At 54.2% G+C, this 23,830-nt stretch overlaps 1 protein-coding gene across 1 annotated transcript; it reads left to right on the top strand.

Moving 5' to 3' along the window:
- Nucleotides 1–1,751: 1,751 nt before the first annotated feature.
- Nucleotides 1,752–22,000, top strand: WNT9B (Wnt family member 9B; the record flags this gene model as incomplete). Its single annotated transcript, XM_080827437.1, has 4 exons — nt 1,752–1,837; nt 18,741–18,997; nt 20,430–20,695; nt 21,527–22,000. The coding sequence occupies exons 1-4, from the start codon at nt 1,758–1,760 to the stop codon at nt 21,998–22,000; spliced, it is 1,077 nt and encodes a 358-aa protein (XP_080683563.1). The 5' UTR covers nt 1,752–1,757.
- Nucleotides 22,001–23,830: the final 1,830 nt, after the last annotated feature.

Below are 23,830 nucleotides of genomic sequence, written 5' to 3'. Positions count from 1 at the left end.
GGCGTCAGTTCCGACTGGCTTCCAGAACTGATTGAGCAAATCTCTTCCTAACTCAGGAGATTGGGGATGATGCCACATTGTCATCTTGACATCAGCCATGGTGGGAATATTTACAGCACAGCAACTGAGAAATGACACAAATCAGACACCCATCCATGCCCTGAAAGCATGTAAAACACGAGCAAACACCCGGTCCTGCCTGCTGTTGTAACACCCCGCTAGCCCCAGCTAGGCATTTGGTGTCACTCTTCTCTGCACAAAAATCCTGTGAGATAGTCGTCAGCATCCCCATTTCATATTCAGGGTTCACGATTGTACATGACTTGATGCTGGGTCCCAGCTTGCCACCCTGGTCTGTGCACCAGGACCATGAGAACTGACAGGGCTGGCCGAGTTGTTAAAGATCATTGATCATCTCGTCACTCCACTCTGCAGAGAAACTGAGCTCAGAGAGGCTCACTGTGGCAGGGACTTCCTCTGCTAATCCTGCCTAAGGTGGAAGCCGCCATCTCCCCACAAACCTCCCAGACCCACCCCCTCACATTGGTGCCCACCGCAAAGTCAAGGTCACTGTCACCCGATGTTCTACAAGCATGGCTGAAATTTTGGAAACTTTGCATGCAGATCTTGACATTCAGTGCAAGTTCTATTTTGTTTTGCTTGATTTGACCCAGTGCTCAAGACTCTCAAAAACATTTAAAATCTTGCTTGGGTCATTTGTAGTATGTCTCTCTCATAGACGGGTGTCATCTACTGCCTTGATCACTGCACTGTCGCTGCAGGAACTGGGGTTAAACTTTTAAAAAGGACAAGAAAGACAGAGATTTGTGGCCCACTACTGGAGATCCCCATCTTGTCTGACAGAGGTCTGGCATCCACACACTTCGGAAAGCAGGTTCCTCCCTGGCCCTCCCATTCCCACCCCGGCTCCTCCTGCCGCCACCGCCCCCCCCCACCCCCGAGAATCTTGATTTGTGTTTAGTGAACATCAGCAGAACTTTTTCAAGACGCCCACTGAGGCTCGCGCTGAGCACCTTGCCCTCGACAGTCTCGCGTTTAGAAAGAGGGATCTTTCCCCCTCCTCTGGTCTGAGAGATACCCCTCCAGGATTCCTTTTGTTGGACAGCAGAGTCCCCCAGCCATTCATTAGACGTGGGAACTCCGGTTCCGGGAGTAAGCGGCTCTGCGTTAGGACCTGGCCCTGACCTCAGAGTCCCAGGACTGGGCAGAGGGACCCACACCCGCCGCGCAGGAGAGCGGACACGATGCGGTTTCTCCGAAGACTCCAGGGGACTCCCTCTTTCTGCGCCCTCCACCCGCGTACCTCGGGGGAGAGAATCTTGCGCGTCCCTCTACCCCCCCGGGAGATGCAGAGACTCCCTGGTCTCCAACTCGGACCCCCCTTCCCGCATTTCCAGGCCCGGGGACCTTCACGTTCAGCCGGCGCGCCCCGGGCGGACGCCGCCTCAGGTGAGTTCTCACCTGGGGCGGGTGGGAAGCGCAGACGGGGGCGGGGCGGGGAGGGGCGGGGCGGGGGCGGGCACTAGGCGGCGGCTCCACCCGCGACGGGGCGGGGCGAGGCCGGCAGGGCCAATGGGGCGGGGGGCTCACCGCCCGGGGGGGAGCCGCCAGCGGCGCTCCCTCCCCCACCCCCGCTCCGCCCCGCCCGGCTTTAAAGCCCCACGGGCTGCTGGTGGCGGCGCTGCGAGCGCTGAGCGGCGCGAGGAGATGCGACAGGGCGCCGCGCCGCCGGCACCATGCGCCCCCCGCCCGCGCTGGCCCTGGCCTCGCTCTGCCTGCTGGCGCTGCCCGCTGCCGCCGCCGCTGCCTACTTCGGGTCAGTGCCCGCCGCGCCCCCGGCCCGCGTCCCCGGCCAGCCTGCCTCCCCTCCTCCGGCTAGAACAGGGACAACTTTTCCCCTCCGCCGGCCCCGGCCGCGATAGGACCTCGAACTCAGACCTTAGCCCCCGGCGGGCCCCAGTCCCGGCTCGCTGTCAGAGTTCGCGTCTCGAGCTCCGTCTCTGATTTCCCCGGCTCCGGCACCGATCGCCCCGTCTGGTGTCCCACTCTCGGTCCTCTTCGCCACCGCCCTTCCCACCCCGCCCTGCCCGAGACCTCATCCCGCCCACTCCGCCGGGCCTCGGACCCCGGCGCGAGCTCCCGGACCCCGGGCACGTCTCAGACCGTGGCCCCATCCGCGCGGCGCGCCCAGTCCCTGCCGGTCCAGGCGTCCCTCCCGCTCTCCGATGCCCTCTCAGGATCCTCACTCCGTGCCCTGTCTGCTCATAACCTGGTCTCCGTCCAGCCGCAGCCCTCGCCCCGGGCTCTCTCTCCACCCTCTGCCTTCCCCCTGCGGAACGGAGACCCTGCGGGCTGGGTTGCTGGGCGGGGTGGGCTGTTGCCCCGGCGGGGGGCGGGGATCGCGTGGATACCGGGGGAATGCGGACCTGCGGGCGGGTGGGGGGTGTGAACTGGAGATGCGGAAGGGAATCTTCCGCTAGGGAAGCCCAGCCAAGTCTCAGACCTGGCGTCGGGTGAATTCTGGGGGGAATGACCAAGAGTGAGAAGGGAGGAGGGGTACATGATTGGAAAAGGAGGCTCAGAGTTGGGGAGACACCAGGAGGGGAGAGCGGGAGGAGCAGGGAGTGAACGCAGTGCACTGAGTTACAGGGCACTTGTCCCTCCTTCTCTGACCCTCCTCCTCTGACTTAGGGACCTGGGTGGGAGGTGGGGTCGTGGGTGCGAAGGCACTCACGTGACCTCCACCTAACATTTGCTCCAAATAAGTACAGGCTGTTACTTTCACCTTGTCATTTTTTGTGATCTTCACTGAGGTTTACAGTCTGACTAAAGCAAAGGCAAGAAAACACATCAAGCCAGTGACCTGCCAGAGACTGTTCTTAAGGACCTGCCAGTGAGGGGAGTAAGGATCTGAGAAGTCCCCGCACAGGCAGAACTAAGGGCTGTGGGCTAATTTCCAGGTCATGACCCTGGTTGAAAACGTGCCTTGGCTGTGAGCAGTGGCCTCTCCTGATATATAAGGGGGTGGGGTGGGGGTGTTGTAGGCAGGTCAGCCCAGACCCTAGCTCTGAGCTCAGCTTGCTGGTGACTGGGGAAGAGCAGCCTCTGGGCCTCAGTGACCCTTTTGTACAAAGAGGGAGCTGAACTTAATAGAACTGAGCCTCTGTTTCCACCTGGAGAGCAGTGCGCAAACGTGTTTGCCTGACAATGATTTCAGGCTGGGAGGCACTGCTGCTGCCTCAGCAGGCAGGATATAATGGCTAGGGAACAGACTTCGGGTACAATGCCCAACCCAGCTACTTGCTAGCCCTTGCTCTTGGCCAAGTCACTTAACCTCTCTGTGTCTCAGTTTCTCATCTGTAAAATGAGGATGGTAGTGCCAATTTCATATCAACGCTATATGGGTTAGTGCATGGAAACCACTTAGTATAGCATCCAGCACGTAGTGAATGCTCAGCTAATGCCAGTTATTATTATCAGTGAGGAGATGAGGCATAGTAGCTTGGTATCCCAGCCCTGATAGGGGTTTCTGAGCTGGATGGAGAGCAAGAGGACAAATGCACCTGCATCCTTTTGGACACCAGCTCGTTTCCACAATTCTTTGTTTGGGTTTTGGGGTTGGGGTTGGGGTCAAGGCCAGATGCAGTGAGAAGAGAGGGGCTCCAGAAGGCCTGGACCACCCCGGCTGGTGTGGTTGGAAGGGAAAGGAATTTGTGGCAGTGCACAGGGGTAGAATTTGAGGCTTGTGAGCCGGGGCATGGGTGGGGACACAAATACTTGGCGAATAAGCTGAAATTGGGGCCTTGGGGTCTTATGTATTTGGTCTCAGAGAATGGACAGGATTCAGCCTGAGTTCTCATTGAGAAAGCCCTAATGTGACTCAGGTAGGCCAGATTCTCCAGCTTCCCATTAGAATTTGCTCTCTGGAAGGAATCTGATATCAGTCATCCACACTATAGTGAGAATGGGAGGAAATGTGTTTCTCCTTTCTCTGGGTCATTTGCACTTCAAGTATCATTTCCAATTATAAGATGGAATGTTTGGGCATTTGATAAAAGAAAATTCAAACACCAGGAGAGCAGGTGGGACCAATATTCTGGGGGTCTTTGGAATCACAGAATCATAGACCTAAGAGTCGGACATGCCCCCGAAGCATTTCTGGCCCACCCTCCTGTTTCAAGTGGATCATGTATAATTAGTCCCATTTTTAAAATGAAGCAGCCATCATCCCCAAACTGCAGTAAGCCAGCAACCCAGAGCTGAATTCTGGTGTTGCTGAAAATGACCCAATTCAGAATTGCCGTTTACAAATCATACAGCCCCTCTCTCCTCTGATCCCCAGAGCCATTCTTGAGGTCTATAGGATGGGGTAAATAGTTCCCCAAAGGAAACCAAGGATCAGAAACGTTCAGAGATTTACCCTATGCCACATAGCAAATCAGTGGGAGAGGCAGGACAGAAACCAGATTCTGCCCCCAGTCTGGGCTCTCTGCCCTCCAGGGAACAGTCTGCAGAGCGAATACTGTGTGATCATCCAGGGCAGAAGCAGCTACAAGGAGCTGCAGAGGGTAAAGCCGGGGGAGGGGGGCAAGGGAGAGGGTGGCCCCCTCCCCTGCTTGGTTACTTGTATAGGTCACTTGCCTCCAAGGTCTATAGCACCTGGAGGTCCTAAGTTTCCCTAATTCTAATAGGCTGATCCTGGCCTGGAAATCTCAGATTGCTCAACAACTCATGTTCTGGCTTGGATGGCTTGGGAGGTCTGGTGTGGTGTTTTATAAATGAACATGCACTGTATTATGTGACAAGTAGAGCCCATGACAGGCCTTGTCCCCTGATCCAGTCTTTAAGTCATCCCGATGGATTGATAACTCCCAAGTCCTTCCTGTGGATACAGCTTTGTAAATCCTGATAGACTCTGGGGATGCTTTTAAAACGTGTGACCTCTGCACTGGTTAGGTTCCTTTCCTCTCTACAGAGGGAATGGAGAAGTTTATGAAAGCACAGTCTTCAGAGTCAGCTAGACCTGAGTTTAAATCCTGGCCTTTTGTCTTGCTAGCTATGTGGCTTCAGGCAAAGGTCTTAACCTTGCTGAGCTTTCGGTGATGGTAATACCTATCTTAAAGGCTGATGCGAGGCTTCGCTGAAATGATGGATGAAAAGGGGCCTGACTGGGTGCCTGTACGGGCTCACTTTTGGTGGTCGCTGGGGCTCTGACCATCTTCTTGGCACATGGAGGCGGCATCATCATGAAGAAAGCAAAACTCAACCTGCTGTGTTTTCTCTGATCAATATTACATGCGGTAAAATGCGTGCATTCCAAGTGCACAGTCCGGTTTTTAACAAATGCATAGCCTTGTGTAAACACCACCATAATTACTGCATGGGACACTTCCATCAGCCCAAAGGATCCCTGTGCTCCTTTGCAGTCAGCCCTCCCCAACCAGCCTCGGATCATCACTTCTCTGCCTTCTGTCCTTATACATCAGTTTGGCCCATTGTAGAAGTTCGCATTAATGGAATCATCTGGTACATAGCCTTTTGTGTCTGAATTGTTTTGCTCAAAATAATGTTGTTATCTTTTTAGATTTTTTTATTTTTTAAATTATTTTATTTTATTTTTTAAATGTATTTGATGGAGATCAGAAGTAGGCAGAGAAACAGAAAGAGAGAGAGAGAGAGAGAGAGGAGGAAGCAGGCTCCCCACAGAGCAGAGAGCCCGATGAGGGACTCGATCCCAGGAACCTGGGATCATGACCTGAGCCAAAGGCAGAGGCTTTCACCCACTGAGCCACCCAGGCACCCCTCAAAATAATGTTTTTAAGATTCATCCATGTTGTGACATACATTAGCAGCACATTCCTTTTTACTGCTGAGTAGTATTCCACTGTATGGACATACCGTAGTGTGTTTCTTCATTTACCAGTTGATAGACATCTGGATTGTTTCCAGTTGGAGCTATTCCTTTTTTTTCTTTTAAGATGTTTTTATTTATTTAAGAGAGGACACAGCGAGAGAGGGAACACAAGCAGAGGGAGTGGGAGAGGGAGAATCAGGCTCTCCACTGAGCAGGGAGTCTGATGCAGGACTTGATCCCAGGACCCTGAGATTATGACCTGAGCCAAAGGCAGATGCTTAATGACTGAGCCATCCAGGTGCCCCTGGAGCTCTTCCAAATAAAGCTTCATATAAGCATTGGTGTACATGTACATAGTGGACTTATGTTTTTATTTCTCTTGGATAAATACCTAGGACCTGACTGTTGCAGCATATGGTATGTTTAACTTCATAAGAAACAGTCAAATAGTATTCCAAAGTGATTGTACCATTTTACGCAATGCTGTCTGAGAGTTCCAATTACTCCGTACTCTTGTCAGTGACTGGTGGTTATAATTTTCAGCCGTTTTAGTGGATATATATTGATATCTCATTGTGGTCTTAATTTGCATTTCACACTAATGAATGACATATATTGATATCGCATTGTGGTCTTAATTTGCATTTTCACACTAATGAATTTGAATTTTCACACACACACTTAATTTGCATTTTCACACAAATAAAGTGTTCTAAAATTGAACACTTTTTAAAAAGATTTATTTATTTGTTTGAGAGAGAGAAGAAAGAGAGAGCATGATCGGGGGGGCAGAGAGAGAGAGAATCTCAAGCAGATGGTGTGCTGAGTGCAGAGCCTGATGCAGGGTTCTATCCATCTCATGATCCCGAGATCAGGACCTGAGCCAAAACCAGGACTTTTAACTGACTTTTTACCACACAGGCACTCCATGTGTTGAACATTTTTGCACCTGCATGTTAGTCATCTGAATATCTTTTTTCATCGGGTTCTTCTTCTTATTGAGTTGTAAGTGTTCTTTGTATATTTTGGATCCAGGTCCTTTGTCAGAAAATATTGGCAATATTTCATCCGTATATTTGGCTTGCCTTTTAATTTTCTTTTCTTTAAATTAATTGTCTATTTATTTGACAGAGGGAGACACAGCAAGAGAGGAAACACAAGCAGGGGTAGTGGGAGAGGGAGAAGCAGGCTTCCCACCGAGCAGAGAGCCCAATATGGGGCTCGATCCCAGGACCCTGGGATCATGACCCGAGCCAAAGGCAGACACTTGAAAACTGGGCCACCCAGGCACCCTTTGCCTTTTAATTTTCTTATTGGAATCTTATGAAGAACAGAAGTTTTAAATTTTGATGAAGTACAGTTTACAACTTCTTGTATGGTTTATGCTTTTTTGTGTCCTACCCAAGAAATCTCAGTCTACTCAGAGGTTGTAAAGATTTCCTCTTATGTTTTCTTCCAGAAACTTTATAGTTTTAGCTTTTGCACTTAGGTCTATTTGTTCCTTTTGAGTTAATTTATGTGAATTTGTAAGGTCAGGGTCAAAGTTTATTGTTTTCCATGTGGACATCCACTTGTTCCAGCACCATTTGCTGAAAAGATGGTCCTTTCTCTGTTGCCATTTTTGTTGCAAATTAATTGAATCAACATTTGAGATTCTATTTCTGGACTCTTTATTATGTTCCAGTTACCTATATGTTTATCCTTCTACCAATACCATATAGTCTGGATTATAGTAGCTATAGTAGGCTTGAAACCAAGAACTCTAAGTACGCTCTCTCTCTCTCTTTTATTCTTTCAAAATTGTTTTGGGACCCCCCTGGTGGCTCAGTTGGTTAATCATGTGACTCTTGATTTCAGCTGAGGCCATGATCTCAGGGTCCTGGGATAGAGTCCTGCACTGGACTCCATGCTCAGCAGGAAAACTCTCTTTCCCCCTCTTTCTCTGCCTCTGCCCTCCCCCCCCCCCATCTCCCTCTCTAAGATAAATAAATAAATAAATAAATCTTTTTAAAAGGTTCTTTTGGCTAGTCTAGGCCCTTTATATTTCCACATAAATTTTAGAATCAGCTTATCAATATCTATAGGAAAGTCTGCTGGGGTTTTGTTTGGGACTGCATTGAATCTGTAAGTCAGTTTATTAGAAGCTCGACATTCCAACAATATTGAATCTACTTTATAAACAGGCATATCTTCTTTATTTAGGGCTTTTAAAATTTCTTTCAGCAATGCTTTGTAATTTTCAGCATATAGGCTGTACACATATTGAGAAACATTCCTAAGTGGTTTTTGCATTTGGATGGTATTGATTTCACTTAAATACATTTTTTTTTTTTTTAGAAATTGATTGGGTCCCGACAAAAACAGCGTTGGAGGGAGGAAAGGGTAAAAGAAATTTTACTGCTTTGGGGTGGTGGATTGAAAGCCAAACATCACTGATAAGAATCATTGTGTTTGGGGAAGGAATTTAGGCCGGCTTGTCCCTGGCTGAGCTGTAACCCCCACCCCCGAGGAGGAGTTGGGCTCTGTAGTTGGGCTCAGGGTCAAATCAGCCTCCTCATGGAGAGTGATGGATTTTCTAAGGCTAAGGAGGGCAGGCAAGCAGGGGGACTCCGGGGCTGGAATCCTGTAAGCCAGAGAGGTCCAGGTGCCTTCAGGATTATGTGCTCAGGTAGAAGTTGGGCTCAGGAGGAGGTGGGCCAGGTGCTCTGAGGATGACCCCACCCTAGCATCACCGTAAGCAGGGAGAGAGGCAGCCTGAGGCCCTGCTACAGTGTAAGGAGCACTGGACTTGGAGTCACATAGATTGAGTTCAGATCTTCCATCCAACCACTTATTAATGTGACTCAAGGCAAATCAGTTAACTGTTCTTTTTTTTTTTTTTTAAAGATTTTATTTATTTATTTGAGAGAGAGAGCATGAGCAGGGGGAGCAGCAGAGAGAGAGGGAGAAGCAGACTCCTTGCTGAACAGGGAGCCCATTGTGGGACTCGATCCCAGGCTCTGGGATCATGACCTGAGCCGAAGGCAGCGGCTGAAACAACTGAGCCACCAGGCGCCCCAAGTTGGTTAACTGCTCCAACCTCAGTTTTCTCATCTATTAAAATGGGCTAATCCTGTAGGGTTGTTGTAGTTAAATAAGTGCGTATAAACTGCTGACATGCTATCCATGTATAAAGAGTTCAAGAAATCTAGTGATCTGGTCTTAGAGCCTCCCAAGTTAGGAGCATCTTCGATGCCCTATGTTTCTTTCTCTCTTCATTTTTGCCCCCGTCACTGTATAATTCAAATCCTTTTCATGCTCAGCATTTTATGTGCATGATCTCATTAATCCATTGTGACATCCCAGGCGGTAGGTGCTGGTAGAATTTTCTTTATACAGGTGAGTGGGGGAAAAGCTCAGAGAGGCCCAGTGCCTTGCTCAAAGTCACCCAGCTAGTGGTTGGCAACACTGAAGTTTGAATTCTGGCCTGTCAGCATCCAGAGCCAACCTTGTCATCATTCCTGCCTCCTGCTGCCTCTGTGCCCCACCCCTGGGGGCAGCTCTGACCCTTGAACCCTCCCCTCTGTCACCCACATCCTTCCCCTGGCATATGACCTAGCCAACTCTTGCACTGCTGGTCTTAAACTCTTGCTTTGCTACCCATTCTTTTCATGTGCTGATGTCTTCGATTCATGCATAGCTCCCTTTAGGCAAGGGTCTTGGGGCCTTGTTGTTGGCTGAACCCCCCGCAGTCGCTAACACTGCTTCATGGTCCACAGTGAATGTCTGGATGGGCAGCCCCTCTCCCTCTCGTGGGCCCTTCCTCTCCCCCAGAATCTCCCTCTGCCCCATCATATTTGCTCTTCCATCTCCTGCTTACTCGTGGCAGCCAGGATGAATTGGGGGGTAGGATGGCTGCCTCAAGCCCCCTCCCTGGGGAGATGAAGACCAAAGGGAAGGGGTGGAGAGTCTCAAAGAGCAAGAATAGGTTTAAACCACCATGTTCAGAGTCCTGGAATTTTTTCTTTTCTTTTTTTTTTTAAATAAGCACTACACCCAACGTGGGGCTTGAACACACTACCTGGAGATCAAGAGTCACATGCTTTACCCACTGAGCCAGCCAGGCACCCCCAGAGTCCTCGAAATTCTAAAGAGACTGGTTTTAGGGCAAGAGCAGAGAAGGTCTGCTTTCTTGATAGTTACATTCGCTTTAATGCCAGATCATGTCAGAATTCAGGGATTTTTGAATTTTAGAAGGGTAATATAATGCGTATACCATGTCTAGGGCAGCACCCCATAATCAGACACTTTATTATTTTTGCAGGAAAATATCTACATGTGGGGATAAACGGTGAGACCATAAACTATTCTCATTTGGGTTCAGGTCAGGACTTGCTGCCGTAGGAATTCGCCATAACGGCATAAAAATCTTTAGGGGTCGAGCTTCCTAGAGATGGAATTGTGAAGGAGGGTCTGTGAACCTGGGATAAATTTTCAGCACGTGTCACTACTAGAGGTTGTGCAAGCTGAGGTTTATAGGAAGACTTTTGGGCCAAGTTCTTGTCGGGTCCTCACTGGGTATCAAAGGGAGGCTTCAGTTGCCTGGCATTGCTTGTCCCAAGGAACTGAGGTCCGGAGGGAACAGACCTGGCTCTCCCAGTCCCCATAGGGGCTGAGCCTGCGGCCGGCAGAGTCAGGATCTGACTGAGAGCCGCGATCAGGCCCTGGGGAGAGCACGCGCCAGTGATCAGAGTCAAAGGCCCGGGCGGGCGTGGCTTCAGGCCGATCCCTCCAGAGCCACGCCCCCCAGAGCCAGCAGGGCCGAACTTGCGAAGGTTGGGGGTTTGGGGGCTGGGTGGCCCCTGCAGCTTGGGAGTGAGAGAGCAGGGAGGCCCGGGTGTGGAAATGGGCCTGGGGGAGGCTGAGGGTCAGCCTAGAGCTATACTCTCCTCTTGGGGGTGGACATCTGAGGGATTTACGCAGCCAGCAGGTATCTGAGGAGTACGTGCTTGGGGTGGAGAATCTGAGCTAGGGACAGCAGACCTCAGGGTAAGAGAAACCAGGACCTCTGCTAGGGGCTTACAGGCTACTTGGAGAGTCTGTGCAGCTCGGAGGAGGAAGAAAAGAGTGTCAACCACACAGAGCTAAGGATGTTATATCTGAAAAAGTGAGAGAATGCAAAGAAAAAGAAAAAAAAAAAACGACGGCCCGAGGGGATGGACCCTCTGCTACAGCCGTGCCTGGCTCTGAGAGCAGGACATTCCAAGGTGGAAAGATGTCCTGGTCCTGCTGTGGTGTTGGGGGGGTGGGCTGCTCTATTCCCAAGGAAGCCCCTTAGAGCTTCATCCCTGAGGGCCGTCCTGACCACTCAGGTGTTCCCTAGGCACATTCAGGACGTGGCTCCTTCGCCAGGTTGGGAAGCTCCTGCTGTCCTTGGAGCTGAGAGGAGAGGTGTGGCAGTGTGGACCACCCCTGGGCCCTGGAGGAGGACAAATGGACCAGGCACCTTGGGACATCTCTACCCCGAGCAGCCACCAACAGTGAACTACCCTCATCACACAAGGATCACACACAGGGCGTTGCCCAGGGACCTGGCTCTTCCAGGGCCCCCAGCTTAGCCTGAGCCTGCCTGCCCACTGGTGGGGAAGAGGGTGACCACTCCAGAGCCTGCCCAGCTGGCTAGTTGGTCAACATACTACATACGGTTCAATAACTTGGCCGAAGTTACCCAGCCTAGGAGCCAGGGTTTCAAGGTTGGGAGTGTTGGCCACCACAAGAAGAGACATTCTTAGGGACTACTTGCCTTTCCTGCAGTCCCCACTCTGTATCCCTTAAACTACTCCTCCCCTGGGTCAGGGCTGGGCTTGTGAACCCAAGAAGCTGGGGAGACTTGTCTTAAGGTTTCCAGCCCCTCTTTTCTCTACCCACCCCATCCTTGCTCTAAGCTTCCCCTTCCTCTTCAGTTTCTTCATGATCCTAGATCCTCTCCTATGATCTTCCTTCTATCTAGCAAAGTAGTTTCTCAGGCACTAATATTGTATCAGACTCTCACACTTTAGTATGAATAAGCAGGTAACTTCTTTAAGCTTTATTTCTAATTTTTAGCCAAAAAGAAGCTGAGTTTTAGACCGGGAAAAAGCAGTCTTTTAAACAAAGCATACTTCTCTCCCTTTAGCTGCCCAGGAGCCCAGAGGAGTCCTGACCAGATTGTCTTCCTTTCATACCTACCCGTCTTGTGTTCTTGCGTCCTAGACCTTTGCTGTGGTGGTGCTGATTTTACCTCCCTAAAGTGTTGCAGTGAAACTGAAAGCAGAACCCACCACGCTTGACAGAAACAATCAGGAATCCCATCCCTGTCCTGCCACTAACTCAGTGGGTCACCTTAGGCAATACATATTACATGAACTCCCAGGACACCAGACAGGTCAAAGCAGAGACCTGAACCCTTGGCAAACCCCTTGCCCTCCCGCTTGCCCCCAGAAACCTCTGGAATACCTCTCAGGAGCTATCAGGGCAAAAACCTCTGGCCTGGGTGATCTTAAAGGGCTTCTCCAGCCTTAAAATATAATGCTTCAAGTGGTGTGCATTGGGACCCAGCCAGGGAGCTGGGGGAGATATTCCTAATCTCAGGCCTCTAGAGATGAGGGAGCCCCCCTGCACATGGGGACCCTCGGTGGCCACTGTGCCACCCGATCCATGCGTGCTGGGGATGAAGGCTTCCCCTCTCCGGCTTCTGCCTGAGCTTGAGTGGAGAGGGAAAGAGACAGGAAGGAGGAGGGGGAAACATTTCCTCTGCAGATGTTGCACCAGCCAAGCTCAAAATACCGAGACTGTTGAGATGCAAAGCGTGCTTGCTGAACGGGCTGCTTGCTGCCCACTTAGCTGTGAGCACACGTCTGCCGAGATGCCATCCTCAGCGGCTGCAGACAGGAAGTGGAGCTGTTCTGGGAGAGACAAAGCCCACAGCTGGGCAGGCTCTTTTCTCTCCAAGCCAGGGCTGTGCTGGGCGGGGCATGAGGCTCTGGGAATGAGCTCTAGGGGGGAGGTGGTGCCCAGATTCGGTCCTCAAGCTAGGTTCATGGAGTCCTGAACTTAGGAGCTGGGGAGGAAAAGGGGGTTAGAGCCAGGAGGGGCTGAGGGGGACCAGTGACAGGGAAGTAGTGAGTGGTCTTTTGTGTCTTTCAGTCTTCCATGGGTAGACCTGGCCTGAAGCTGACCCTCAATAAAGTCGTCGATATTTATATTTAAGTGAAGGGGTGAGTGAAGGGGGCTGGAGCTTGGAGGAGTGGGGGGCAGGCACCTGGGTGGCTCAGTTGGTTAAGCATCTGCCTTCAGTTCAGGTCGTGATCCCAGAGTCCTGGGATCGAGCCCCACGTCAGGTTCCCTGCTTTGGGGGAGCCTGCTTCTCCCCTCCTCTCCCTGTGCCCTTGGCCCTGCTCGTTCTCTCCATCTCTCAAATACAGAAATAAATAAATCATCTTAAAAAAAAAAAGGAGTAGAGGTAGGATATGACAACTGGCGACTCGTCCACGCTGCTCATTAAGGACGTGGTCTTGGAGGAGGCATGAGGTTGACACGGAATCCAGGAGAGGAGAAAGGAGTCTGAAGGATGGAGGGAATGTGCGCTCCTCACCATCGTACGCTGGGGGCTCCTCGGCATGACGGAAAGGGGGGAGAGAAGCTTGGAGTGGGTGTTGAGGGTACCCCCCTCTGCAGAAGAGCCAAATGCTCTCTCTTCCAGGGCCAGGCATGGCCCTCGGCAACTCTCCCTGCTGGGAAGAGATGGGTGGTGGAGAGCCCTGGGAGGGGGTGGGCTGGGTGGATGTGTAGGGGGATTTAGTGAGGGCTGTGAGGTGCACTGAGATGTTTGAGATGAAAGCACAAAGGAGCACTTAGCATGCAAATGGTCATGCAGCGGAAGCCTCTTATCGGGAGCATCTAATGGGTTTTTTCCAGGTCTAAGGCCAATGCTCCAGGCAGGGCAAGGCTTTCCTGGTTCCCAGGCAGCTGCCCACAGTTGGCATGGTCCCTGGTGCCAGGCACAGCTCCTGGCCCCTCCAGCTAAGGGTCTAGACAGGCTGGCATTACCTGGTGCCCTGGGAACCACCAGCCTTGTCCTACACCACCCACCCACTCACTCACCCACATCCTGGTGGTGACCTCCTCTGGAACCACCAGACCTTCTCAAGCAGAAACAAGAGGGGGTGGGGGGAGAAGAGCGCCTGAGGCGCCCCCAAGTGATGGGAAATGCACTACACCTGCCTGGTCCCCCACCCCCACCCCGACCAGCCAGGAGTGCTCCGGGCACCTTCCTCCTGCCTCCTCCCCACCCCCCAGGACTCTTACTACAGGTAGGATGGGGTAGGCCGAGGTCAGGTTCTCACCTCAGCCTCTCTTCTGCTTCTTGGGGCCTTGGAGAATCTGGAGTACTGCTGAGTCCAACCAAGTTCCTTCTAGACCAAAAACTCAGGGGCAGGAGTGCATCCTTGAGGCCAACATGGCACCTGGCACATAGTGAGTGCTGGGGAAGGACACTTCTCTGGAGCTTACTATGTGTCAGGCACTGTTCTAAGCCCCGTGCAAGTGCTGACTCATTTAATCCTCCAGATAGTCCTGCGAGGTAGGTGCTGTGGTGACCTGCATTTTATAGGTGAGGCACAGAGCAGTGCTTTGTCCAAGGTGCCCGAGGTGCTTTGGCTAGTAAGAAGCGGAAGCGGGATTTGAACCCGGGCAGTCTGGTCCCATCATGCTCTCCCACTAGCCAGGATGTACTTGTTAGATGGAATGAGTTCAGCAGGAGAGTTGACGTTCCCAACGTCACCAATGAGTGAGGGCAGACCTGGGACCAGACCACCCAAGCCAGAACAGCTCTGGGGGCCTGAGGCCCTTGGGTCCCCTACTCCAGCAGGTGGTGGGTGATGAGTCCAAGGTGAGCTCCATTTTTCTCTCTGGGGCTTGGTGATGACTGGGGTCCTGTTGAAGGTAAACCAAAGCAGCCTCCTGGGACACCTGCTCCAGATCCTGGGAGAACCTTCTTTTCCTTCCTTCAGGGTTATCCCAGGTGGGGCAACTTCAGCCCAAACTGTGGATGGGCAGGAAGAGCCAGGAGCGGGCAGAGGAGATCTGGGGGTAGGGGTGTATGTGAGGTGAAGTCCCGAGGGGCAGCCTTGATTTTTCCCACCCTGGGAGGAGATAAGGTGGCCCAGGGAACAGCCGGGGCTGGAGTCAAAGCCAGAGACGTCTTGCTATGTAGGGGTGAGGACTTCTGGTCTTATTATTAAACTAAGGCCTTGGGCTGAGGGTGCAGAGAGGAGAGGCTCACAGGCTGGAGGCAAAGAAGGGAGGAGAATGGAGCTGGTCACATGCGATTGTTGCTTTTGTAAAGGAAAAGAGGGTCTGGAAGTCAGTTTGGGGAAGCCCGGCTGGAAGCAGAAATGGGGGAGACCGGCTGGGCCGAAGCAAATAGAGCCTGATGGGGGGTGGCATGAACCCAGATGGCCCAGGAGCCCTTGAGTCAGGCAGAACCCTGGAGGAACTCTTGTCCCACAGCCCAGAAGAGCAGCTAGAAACTTCACAGACTGTTCATTCTCTGCTCCTGAACTCAGAACCCTGGCTACTTGTTTGGTGGAGAGCGTCTGACCTGACCACAGGGCTGTGTCTTTACGAAAACTCCAAATTTTGTCTGGATTTGTACGACTGATGAAGCTCACTCGATCTTTTCCAGGTGTACATCTTACCCCCACGGGGCCCAACTGACATGTGGGCAATTAAGATTTTGCAGAGAGGCTGGGGGGGGGTGGGGTTCTCAGGCCTGGGGTGCCAGGGAATGTGGTTTCTTCAAGGGGAGGGGAATCAGGCCCATGGACCCTGAAATGGACGGGAACCCACGATGGCTAGAATTCTTCTGAGGTCCGGGAAGAAGGTTTCTCTGGCAGATACTACAGGAGGGGTCTGTGGAGGTTAAAGCTGACTAACACCATTTGAGGGAATAAGGGGTTTTCTAAATTTGATATCATGGCACTATTTCCTCAAAGGAAATTTGATCCCGTCCACAACATAGGAAATCAAGAAAAAGGAAACTGGGTCCTGGAAGATCCCCCAGCTGTCTTCGCAGGCCCTGAGGGGGCTCCCCAGGCAGTCCCAGGGAAGTCTCTGAGAGCAGCCCTGGGCAGACCAGGGCCCAGTGTGGCCCGAGGCCTCTATGCGGTTGGCTGCCTTTCCTGACCATTAATCGCTACTAAGTGTCATTACTGCTAATAAAATTAACCGACTTTATACTGGACTTTTTCTGGGGCCATCAATCACAGGGTCTATTACACGAAATTAAAAAAAATAGGGGCGAATGGCTGGGAGAGAGGGTATTTGTTGAGCCTGGCTGCCAGGTTCAGGATGGGGCATGCTGGTCCTTCACTGCTGTCCCAAGGTCATGATCAGTGAGAGCACCCTTTGTTAGACAACCACTCCAAGTCTTAACACTGTACTAGAGACGGGAGTGTCGAGGGCAAGAACACAGCTGCCCACAGGAAGACTCTGGGGCTGGGGCTGAAAAGCTCCCCAAATTCTCCCTCCCACTCTCATCTCTGCTTCTCTCCATGTGTTTGGTTCATTGTTTCACTCTCTCTCTGGACCAGGTTCTTCTTTTTATCTCCTGAGTGACAGGCCCAATCACCCAAAGAAAGAAAGAAAGAGAAACCAACTGTATGTGCAACTTAATTCAAATTCCAAATTCCCAGAGAAAGAACTGATTGGCCCAGTTTGAGTCATGTGATCCTCGTTGGTCCAATCATGAGGTCAGAGCAGCAGGTCACGTGGTTTAAAATGGTCAGCCACAGGGTAACCAGGTAGACAGGAACAACCAGTGGGCAGCCAACTCAGCTGGTATCTGCAATTTAAAGGTCTTAGTAATAAGGACTCAAAAACTGATAGAGATGATCTGAATTATATCACAGAAAGTATAAGATGTAGCTCTAATGATATAATAATCATAGCTATTATTCTTGGGATAGCATCTGAGACAGACCTGGAAGGATACGCAGCCCCATTGGTCCCAATTCCCATCACTCCCTGCCTGTCCTCTCAACTGTCCACCAGCTGCTATGAGGGAGGTCCCAATTTCTGAAACGCAGGACGGGCGTGAGCAGAGTTTTCCCTCACACCAGCACCTGCTGTGGGGAGGAGAACATTTGCGGGACTCACTGGCTCCCATTCCCTTTGCGCCCTTCCTACTGGAAGCCAGGCAGGGTGGGGCCTCCTCGGCGAGAGCTGACATCTGGACCTGCCTGCCAAGGGTCAGGCTCTAAGGGTTTCCTGCCAGGCTGCAGGGAGGGGCTTGGGTGTAGACCTGGTGGACCGGAAATTTACCCATTTGCCCCCAGATTAATGATTAACAGGTCCCAGCCCTCACCCTGTCTAGCAGGGGAGCCTAGGGCCAGGCTGGGCCAGGAGGAGCCTGATAGCATCTGTCTCTGCTCAGAGGTTTCGGAGATAGGCTCCACACTGGGTTGGCTGCATCTGATGGATTTAGAATCTATGGGCATTTTCTGGGGGCACCTGGGGCCTGGCCAGAGCCCATACTCTCCCTGGGGCAGTGTGGCATCCAGCCAGATGTCCAGGCTGGGTCAGGTGGCTCCAAACAGGAGAACTGTGTCCTCAGCTCCAGGGGGAGTGGGCCTCTCCTGGAACGGCGGGTATTCTACCCATGCTGAGGGCCAGCAGGGGACAGGACAGGAAAGAGGAAAATCATCTCAGAGGGCTGCTGGGGAGAGGGAAGGTGAGCTCTAATAGTAGTTCCTCCCTTGCTGCTCATCTGTGTTATGGCTCAGGCCAGTCCCTGCCTCTCCATAAAATCTTGTTTCCTTACCTGGACAAAGGGACGATCTGCCCAGATTAAAGAATAAAGCATGTTTCGAGAGGAAAGAATTTTGACATACTCCAGCCAGCGGAAAGGTGGACCCGTGTGTCCCAGCCACCGTGTTTGGTACTTTCTGTATAATCCTCCCAGCAGCTCCAGGAGGGGGAAAGGATCCCTCCTTCCACTTCCCAGAGAAGAAAAACCAAGGCTTCAAGGTGACAGGGCTAGGAAGTGGCAGCCTGACTTCAAAATCTGCGGACTTCAGATATAGTAGAACAGGAAGTCTGGAGGGGATGGCGTGATGGAAATTCACCCATTCATCTGTCAGTTCATCTGTCCGTCTGTCCTTCCTTCCTTCTTTCCTTCCATCCAGGTACTCCCTACGCATCTCTTTGTAACAGGCACTGAGTGGTCAGAAGGTTGAAGATCTAGCTGGGAATTGTGGAAACAGGTTGGGCGGGCACAGGATTACCTGGGGAGCCGTATTATATAACCTGAGGGAGAGAAGGATATCAGGGAAATTGCGGAATGTTTGCCCAGCATCTCCCTACGTCTGCCTGCCCCCTCCGAGAAACGTGGCTCTCCCCTCCAGGCGGCAGCCAGTACTATATGCAGTATTTCCCAAATGTCCCTAACCAGGGACATTTTGCACAAGGTACATGGTGAATACAGATCCCAAGGCTGCCCTCCAGACCAATAGGATCGGGATTGCCGAATGTGGATCGTGGGCATCTATATTTTTAATAAGCACCCAGATGAGTTTTATGATTGGGCACGTTTGGGAAATGGAATGGCTAAGAAGAACAGAGACGTTGGCATCTAGAAAACTTGGGCACGAGATCTTATTCCAAGCACTTGGATTTCCTACTCTAAAGATGGGCTCATAAGTGCATGGGGCTGGCCCGCCACCCAGCAGGGAACAAATGAAGCCCCCTGAGAGAACCTCCTAACCCCTTGCTTGTCCCCTGTCCTCCCTACCGCCTTCTCCCATCAGGACCCCCAAAGGTCACTGTCTCCCTCTCTCGCTCCCCCTAGCCTGACTGGGCGGGAGGTCCTGACGCCCTTCCCAGGGCTGGGCACCGCCGAGGCCCCCGCACAGGGTGGGGCCCACCTGAAGCAGTGCGACCTGCTGAAGCTGTCCCGGCGGCAGAAGCAGCTCTGCCGGAGGGAGCCCGGCCTGGCCGAGACCCTGCAGGACGCTGCCCACCTCAGCCTGCTCGAGTGCCAGTTCCAGTTCCGACACGAGCGCTGGAACTGCAGCCTGGAGGGGAGGATGGGCCTGCTCAAGAGAGGTAGGGAGGAGGGCTGAGGCGGGGCGGGGAGGGGGGGAACGGCTGGTGGGGGAGGACTGCTGGGGAGGAGGATGGCTGGGGAGGAGGATGGCTGGGAGGAGGCCCGCCTTCCTGCCCCCCACCCCCGGCCATGCTGCCCTCGTGAACCTAGCATAGTCCCCAGGAGAAGACTCGGGGGTTAACGAGGCCCTGCCTTTTCCCTCGGTTTGGGGCGAGTAGAGGAGCAAGGGGGACCCGGGAGCATAGGAGGCACAGCCTATTCCTGGATGGAGGAGGAGTCCACAGATGAGACGGGTGGTCCCCCAGTCCCCTCCCTCAGCCTCCTGCACGTGCGCGCAGACTCACACACACGCAAACATGTAAGGATGGAGGGCAGGTTAACAGTGGGCCAAATAACCTGAGAAGGGCCAAATTCACGTGTTCCTTCATTCACCCGTGACTTCGCTCATCGCATCCACGGGTCTATCGGTCCCTCATTCCCTCATCTCCTTCCATTCGCACCCCACCTTCTTCCCCCCTCCCTGCGTCCCTCCACACCTCATTCACTAAGCATCTGGTGAGGCTTGCAGTGAGCCGGCCACTGGGCTGGATGCTGGAAGCACAGAGCTGAACCCACCCTGTTGGCCTCCGAGAGCATACAGCCCCAGGGGGAAGGAGGTCGGTGGCGTGTGACTTTGTCGCCAAGTAGTAAGGACCATTTAGAAGAAGGAAGTGATGGTCTATAGGAGGAGTCAGCCCCCTTCTAGGCCAGCTGCTCTCCACGGCTGGGGAGGGCCCGGGATGGAGCTGATGCTAGTTCCCCACCAAGGTTACCAGCACCCAGGGACCCTGGAGTGCAGGTGGAAGGTGGCTGGGTTTGGGCCACGCTCCAGCGAGACTATGGGAGTAGTGATGTTCCTGGCAGGGGTTGGGATGATCAGCCCTGAACAAGTCAAGCAGGAGACCCCAAGTCACTTCTCAGTGGGTCTGCTGCATAAGTAGGTAGCAGAGAGTGACGTTTAAGCGGCATCCTGACGCCCACAACACCCAGGGGATCAGGGGCATCAGAAATGGGTTGGTCCAGTTTGCCCACACCTTGACTCGGAGTCAAGGTTAGTGGTTTGGCCTCAGCTCTGCCCCTCACCAGGTGCCCAAGTCACCTCTCTTTGCATCTTCATGTCCTCATCTAGAGGCAATAAGCGCTGTCTGCTGCCCTGGGAATCGGGCATATACTCCATAGTGAATCTGAAAGTTCTATAGAAAGGGCAGCCTGCAGCTGGTGCCTAAGGGACAGGTGTCAGGAGGCTGCCCCAAGCCATGTCCTCAGGTCCACACGACCCTCCTTGGGCTCATCACGGCACCCCCACCATCCTCTTCTGCCCTCAGAGGGCGAAGGGCAGCCTCTGAGCCCACTCTCCTCCTCCCTCCGGGGTGCCCCGGGTACCTGGCCCAGGTTTCAAGGAGACGGCCTTCCTGTACGCAGTGTCCTCGGCTGCCCTCACCCACACCCTGGCCCGGGCCTGCAGCGCTGGCCGCATGGAACGCTGCACCTGTGATGACTCTCCAGGCCTGGAGAGCCGGCAGGCCTGGCAGTGGGGCGTGTGCGGTGACAACCTCAAGTACAGCACCAAGTTCCTGAGCAACTTCCTGGGGCCCAAGAGAGGAAGCAAAGACCTGCGGGCCCGGGCGGATGCTCACAACACCCACGTGGGCATCAAGGTGAGCACGTTTCCTGGAGCCAGAGCCCTGCCCCTGCCCCAGCCACAGCCCGGGTGCTCGTGCAGGTGGCCAGGTCTGCAGCAGGCCCCTCAGCACACACGCAGCTGTCCCCGTGGGAGCCCCATTCCTTCCACCAGCAGGCCCTTACCGGGTGCCAGGAAGGAGGGAAGGGTCCTGGGCACCATTGTGGGCTAGGCTGGAGGTGGGAGCCAGGCTTGGGACTGGGCCCTGTTGAGGCCAAAACAGGTTTGGAGAAGGGTCTCCATTCCCGGGACAGGCCTTCCTGGGCGTCCTAGAAGCCAATGTAGTTTGAAAACTTTGATCTGGTGCAACACCCCCATGTCCTCCATTCTACAGATGGAAAGACGGAGGAGGCCCAGAGAAGGGAAGGGGCTTAGCAGAGGCACACAGTAGTGGGAGGCCGGAGGGTAAAAAGTTTCTGAGTCTATCGGGGTCAGAGGCTGAGAGAGGCCCGGCTTCCAGTTCTTTAGGACACTGACTTCTGTGTCCTCACTGCTGACTCTGTGTAGGTGTGCCGCATTCAGTCGTGCAAGCTGTGTAGGCCACAAGGACTCTGGGCCAAGGGAAGGAGCAGGGGCTGAGATCTGGCCCGCACTGCTCTCCCCAAAGCACAGTGGCCCAGCGGAAGGGTGGCCTTGAGTTAGTTTGCACGAAGGTGGCACGTGGGTTAGCTCGGGTCCTATTTGCCCCCTTCCACTGTCTCTTGTCTGTCCTGCTGCCACGTCCCTGCCGGGGTCTACGCTCTGGGGGCAGGCTGTCGCCGTGGGCTCCGGGCCCCCGGCCACACCTGCACTCTGTCTCCCCTGGCAGGCCGTGAAGAGTGGCCTCAGGACCACGTGTAAGTGCCACGGCGTGTCGGGCTCCTGTGCGGTGCGCACCTGCTGGAAGCAGCTCTCCCCCTTCCGAGAGACGGGCCAGGCGCTCAAGCTGCGCTATGACTCCGCCGTCAAGGTGTCCAGCGCCACCAACGAGGCCTTGGGCCGCCTGCAGCTGTGGGTCCCCGCCCGGCCGGGCAGCCCCACCAAGGGCCTGGCCCCGCGGCCCGGGGACCTGGTCTACATGGAAGACTCGCCCAGTTTCTGCCGGCCCAGCAAGTACTCGCCGGGAACGGCGGGCCGGGTGTGTTCACGGGAGGCCAGCTGCAGCAGCCTGTGCTGCGGGCGGGGCTACGACACCCAGAGCCGCCTGGTGGCCTTCTCCTGCCACTGCCAGGTGCAGTGGTGTTGCTACGTGGAGTGCCAGCAGTGCGTGCGGGAGGAGCTGGTATACACCTGCAAGCACTAGGCCCGCTGCCCGGGGTGCCCGGGGGTGCTGCCAGGACCCCACTGGGCGCTTGGCCACCGTGAGCAACCCCCCCAGGCAGGGACACACGGCAGGCAGGCCCTCCCCGAGGCACGTGCCCTTGCGCACGCCTCCTCTCTGGGCTGGGCTCAGCCGCCTTTCCCTCCCTCGACACTCCACGGAGAGAGGCTCTGGGGGGAGGGAGGACACCGGCACGGAGGGCCCCCAGCCTTTTTGGAGCAGGAGCGCTGAGTCGGAAAGGAGGTGTGGGGCGGAATAAGGGAGACCAAGAAGAGGCCAGGGCAGAGGTTTTTTAGAGGGGCAACATCCTGCTCTCCCCATTCCTCGGGTGAGTGGCCTAGAGCCAGCAAGAGGTTGGGAGGTGAGCTTCTGGGCCAGCAGGGCACGGGGAGGCAGTGTCAGCTGGAGCCTGGCTGGGAGGCGTCCTCCCGGCCTTTCTCAGATCACAGTGAGCCCTGGGGGCCACGCAGCTCCACCCCCGGGGGCTTTGCCTTGTTAGAGGCTGGGGGGAGAAGCAGAGAGGGAGGGGCTGTTTGTTCGCAGAAAGCCAGATACATGCCCCAGGGCCCTGTGTCCTTGACTTGGCTTTTAAAATTCGCACCGAGGTCTCATTCTTGCCTGGAGAGCTGAGTTATCCTCGCCCACCCAGCCTTGCTCGGTAAGAGCCCTAGTGAATGTGAGGCTGGTGGGGTCGCACAGTCCCCGGGTGGGTGCAGCTAGCGCCCCGAGGCTGGACAGAGGGACAGTGACCCCTCTCCCGTGTTCCGGCTGGGGAAACTTTAGTCCCAGCCCAGGAGAGGGTGACAGCCTTTGATCCGAGGCAGAGACGCAGAGAGCTCAGTCTCTCAGCCTCCCCTTAAGCCCGGTTTGGTCCACTGCCTGTGGCTGCGGTCCACCCGTGCCGTGAGGCCCCAACACAGCTGACATGCGTGACCCAGAAGAGTTCTGACTCTGCTTAACATTGCCACTCTGCTAGCTACTCATCTAATTAAGCTTTTGCCCTGGAGTTACAGGCGCGGGAACGTCTTGGCTAAGCCTGGTTCCTTGGGGGCCCCCTTTACTCACGGATGGCCCCCACTCTGGCTCTTACCTGAGGAATAGAAGCGACTTTGCTAATTTCCTCTGATCCTGTGGACATTTCCAGTGCTACCCACCAAGGTCCTGTGTGGGAGGAGGAGAGAGTAACTGGTACATACACCCAGGTGTGCATGCACAAGTGTGCCGGTACGTGGGAACGCACACACACACACACACACACACGCCCCTTGGACCTGCCAGGCTGGAGGGTTCCCATTTAGCAACACACACTCTCTGGTTCAGAACCAGGACCTTGTAGGGCTCACTCCGCTGGAAGTTGAGTGCTTCCCCAGAGCAGGGCCCAGGGCCAGCTGGGGGGAAGTGACCTCCTTCGGGAAGCCCTTGACCGCTTCGCCGGCCCTGCCGCGCCCTCTGTCAGCTTCCTTTCTCCCTGAACCCGGAGTTGCTGACCCTCCGCTGAACAGAAACTTCAGAATCAGCCCAAGGCTCAGAAACCACCAGTGGGAGCCCAGGAAGAAGTCCCGGGCTCTCTGGGACCTCCCGGGCTGAGAAGCTTCCCTGGCTTTGGGGGGGGGGGGGTCAGGGCAGCCTGTGGGACGCTGGAAGGATCTCTGGCTGCAGAGATTCTGAGGAGAAGCCAAACTTACCAGAGACCCCCCTCACTGGACTGACCTCGTTGGCCCAGGCAGCCGGCCCACCTCTTGTCAAGGAGAGCAAAAAGGAGAGCGGGCTGGTTTTCTAGGTTCTTCCACTCCCCCCCACTGCGTGGAGACT

Source organism: Martes martes, assembly GCF_963455335.1.
Source record: "Martes martes genome assembly, chromosome: 16".
Lineage (NCBI taxonomy): Eukaryota > Metazoa > Chordata > Mammalia > Carnivora > Mustelidae > Martes > Martes martes.
This window is presented reverse-complemented; position numbering and strand designations above follow the sequence as displayed.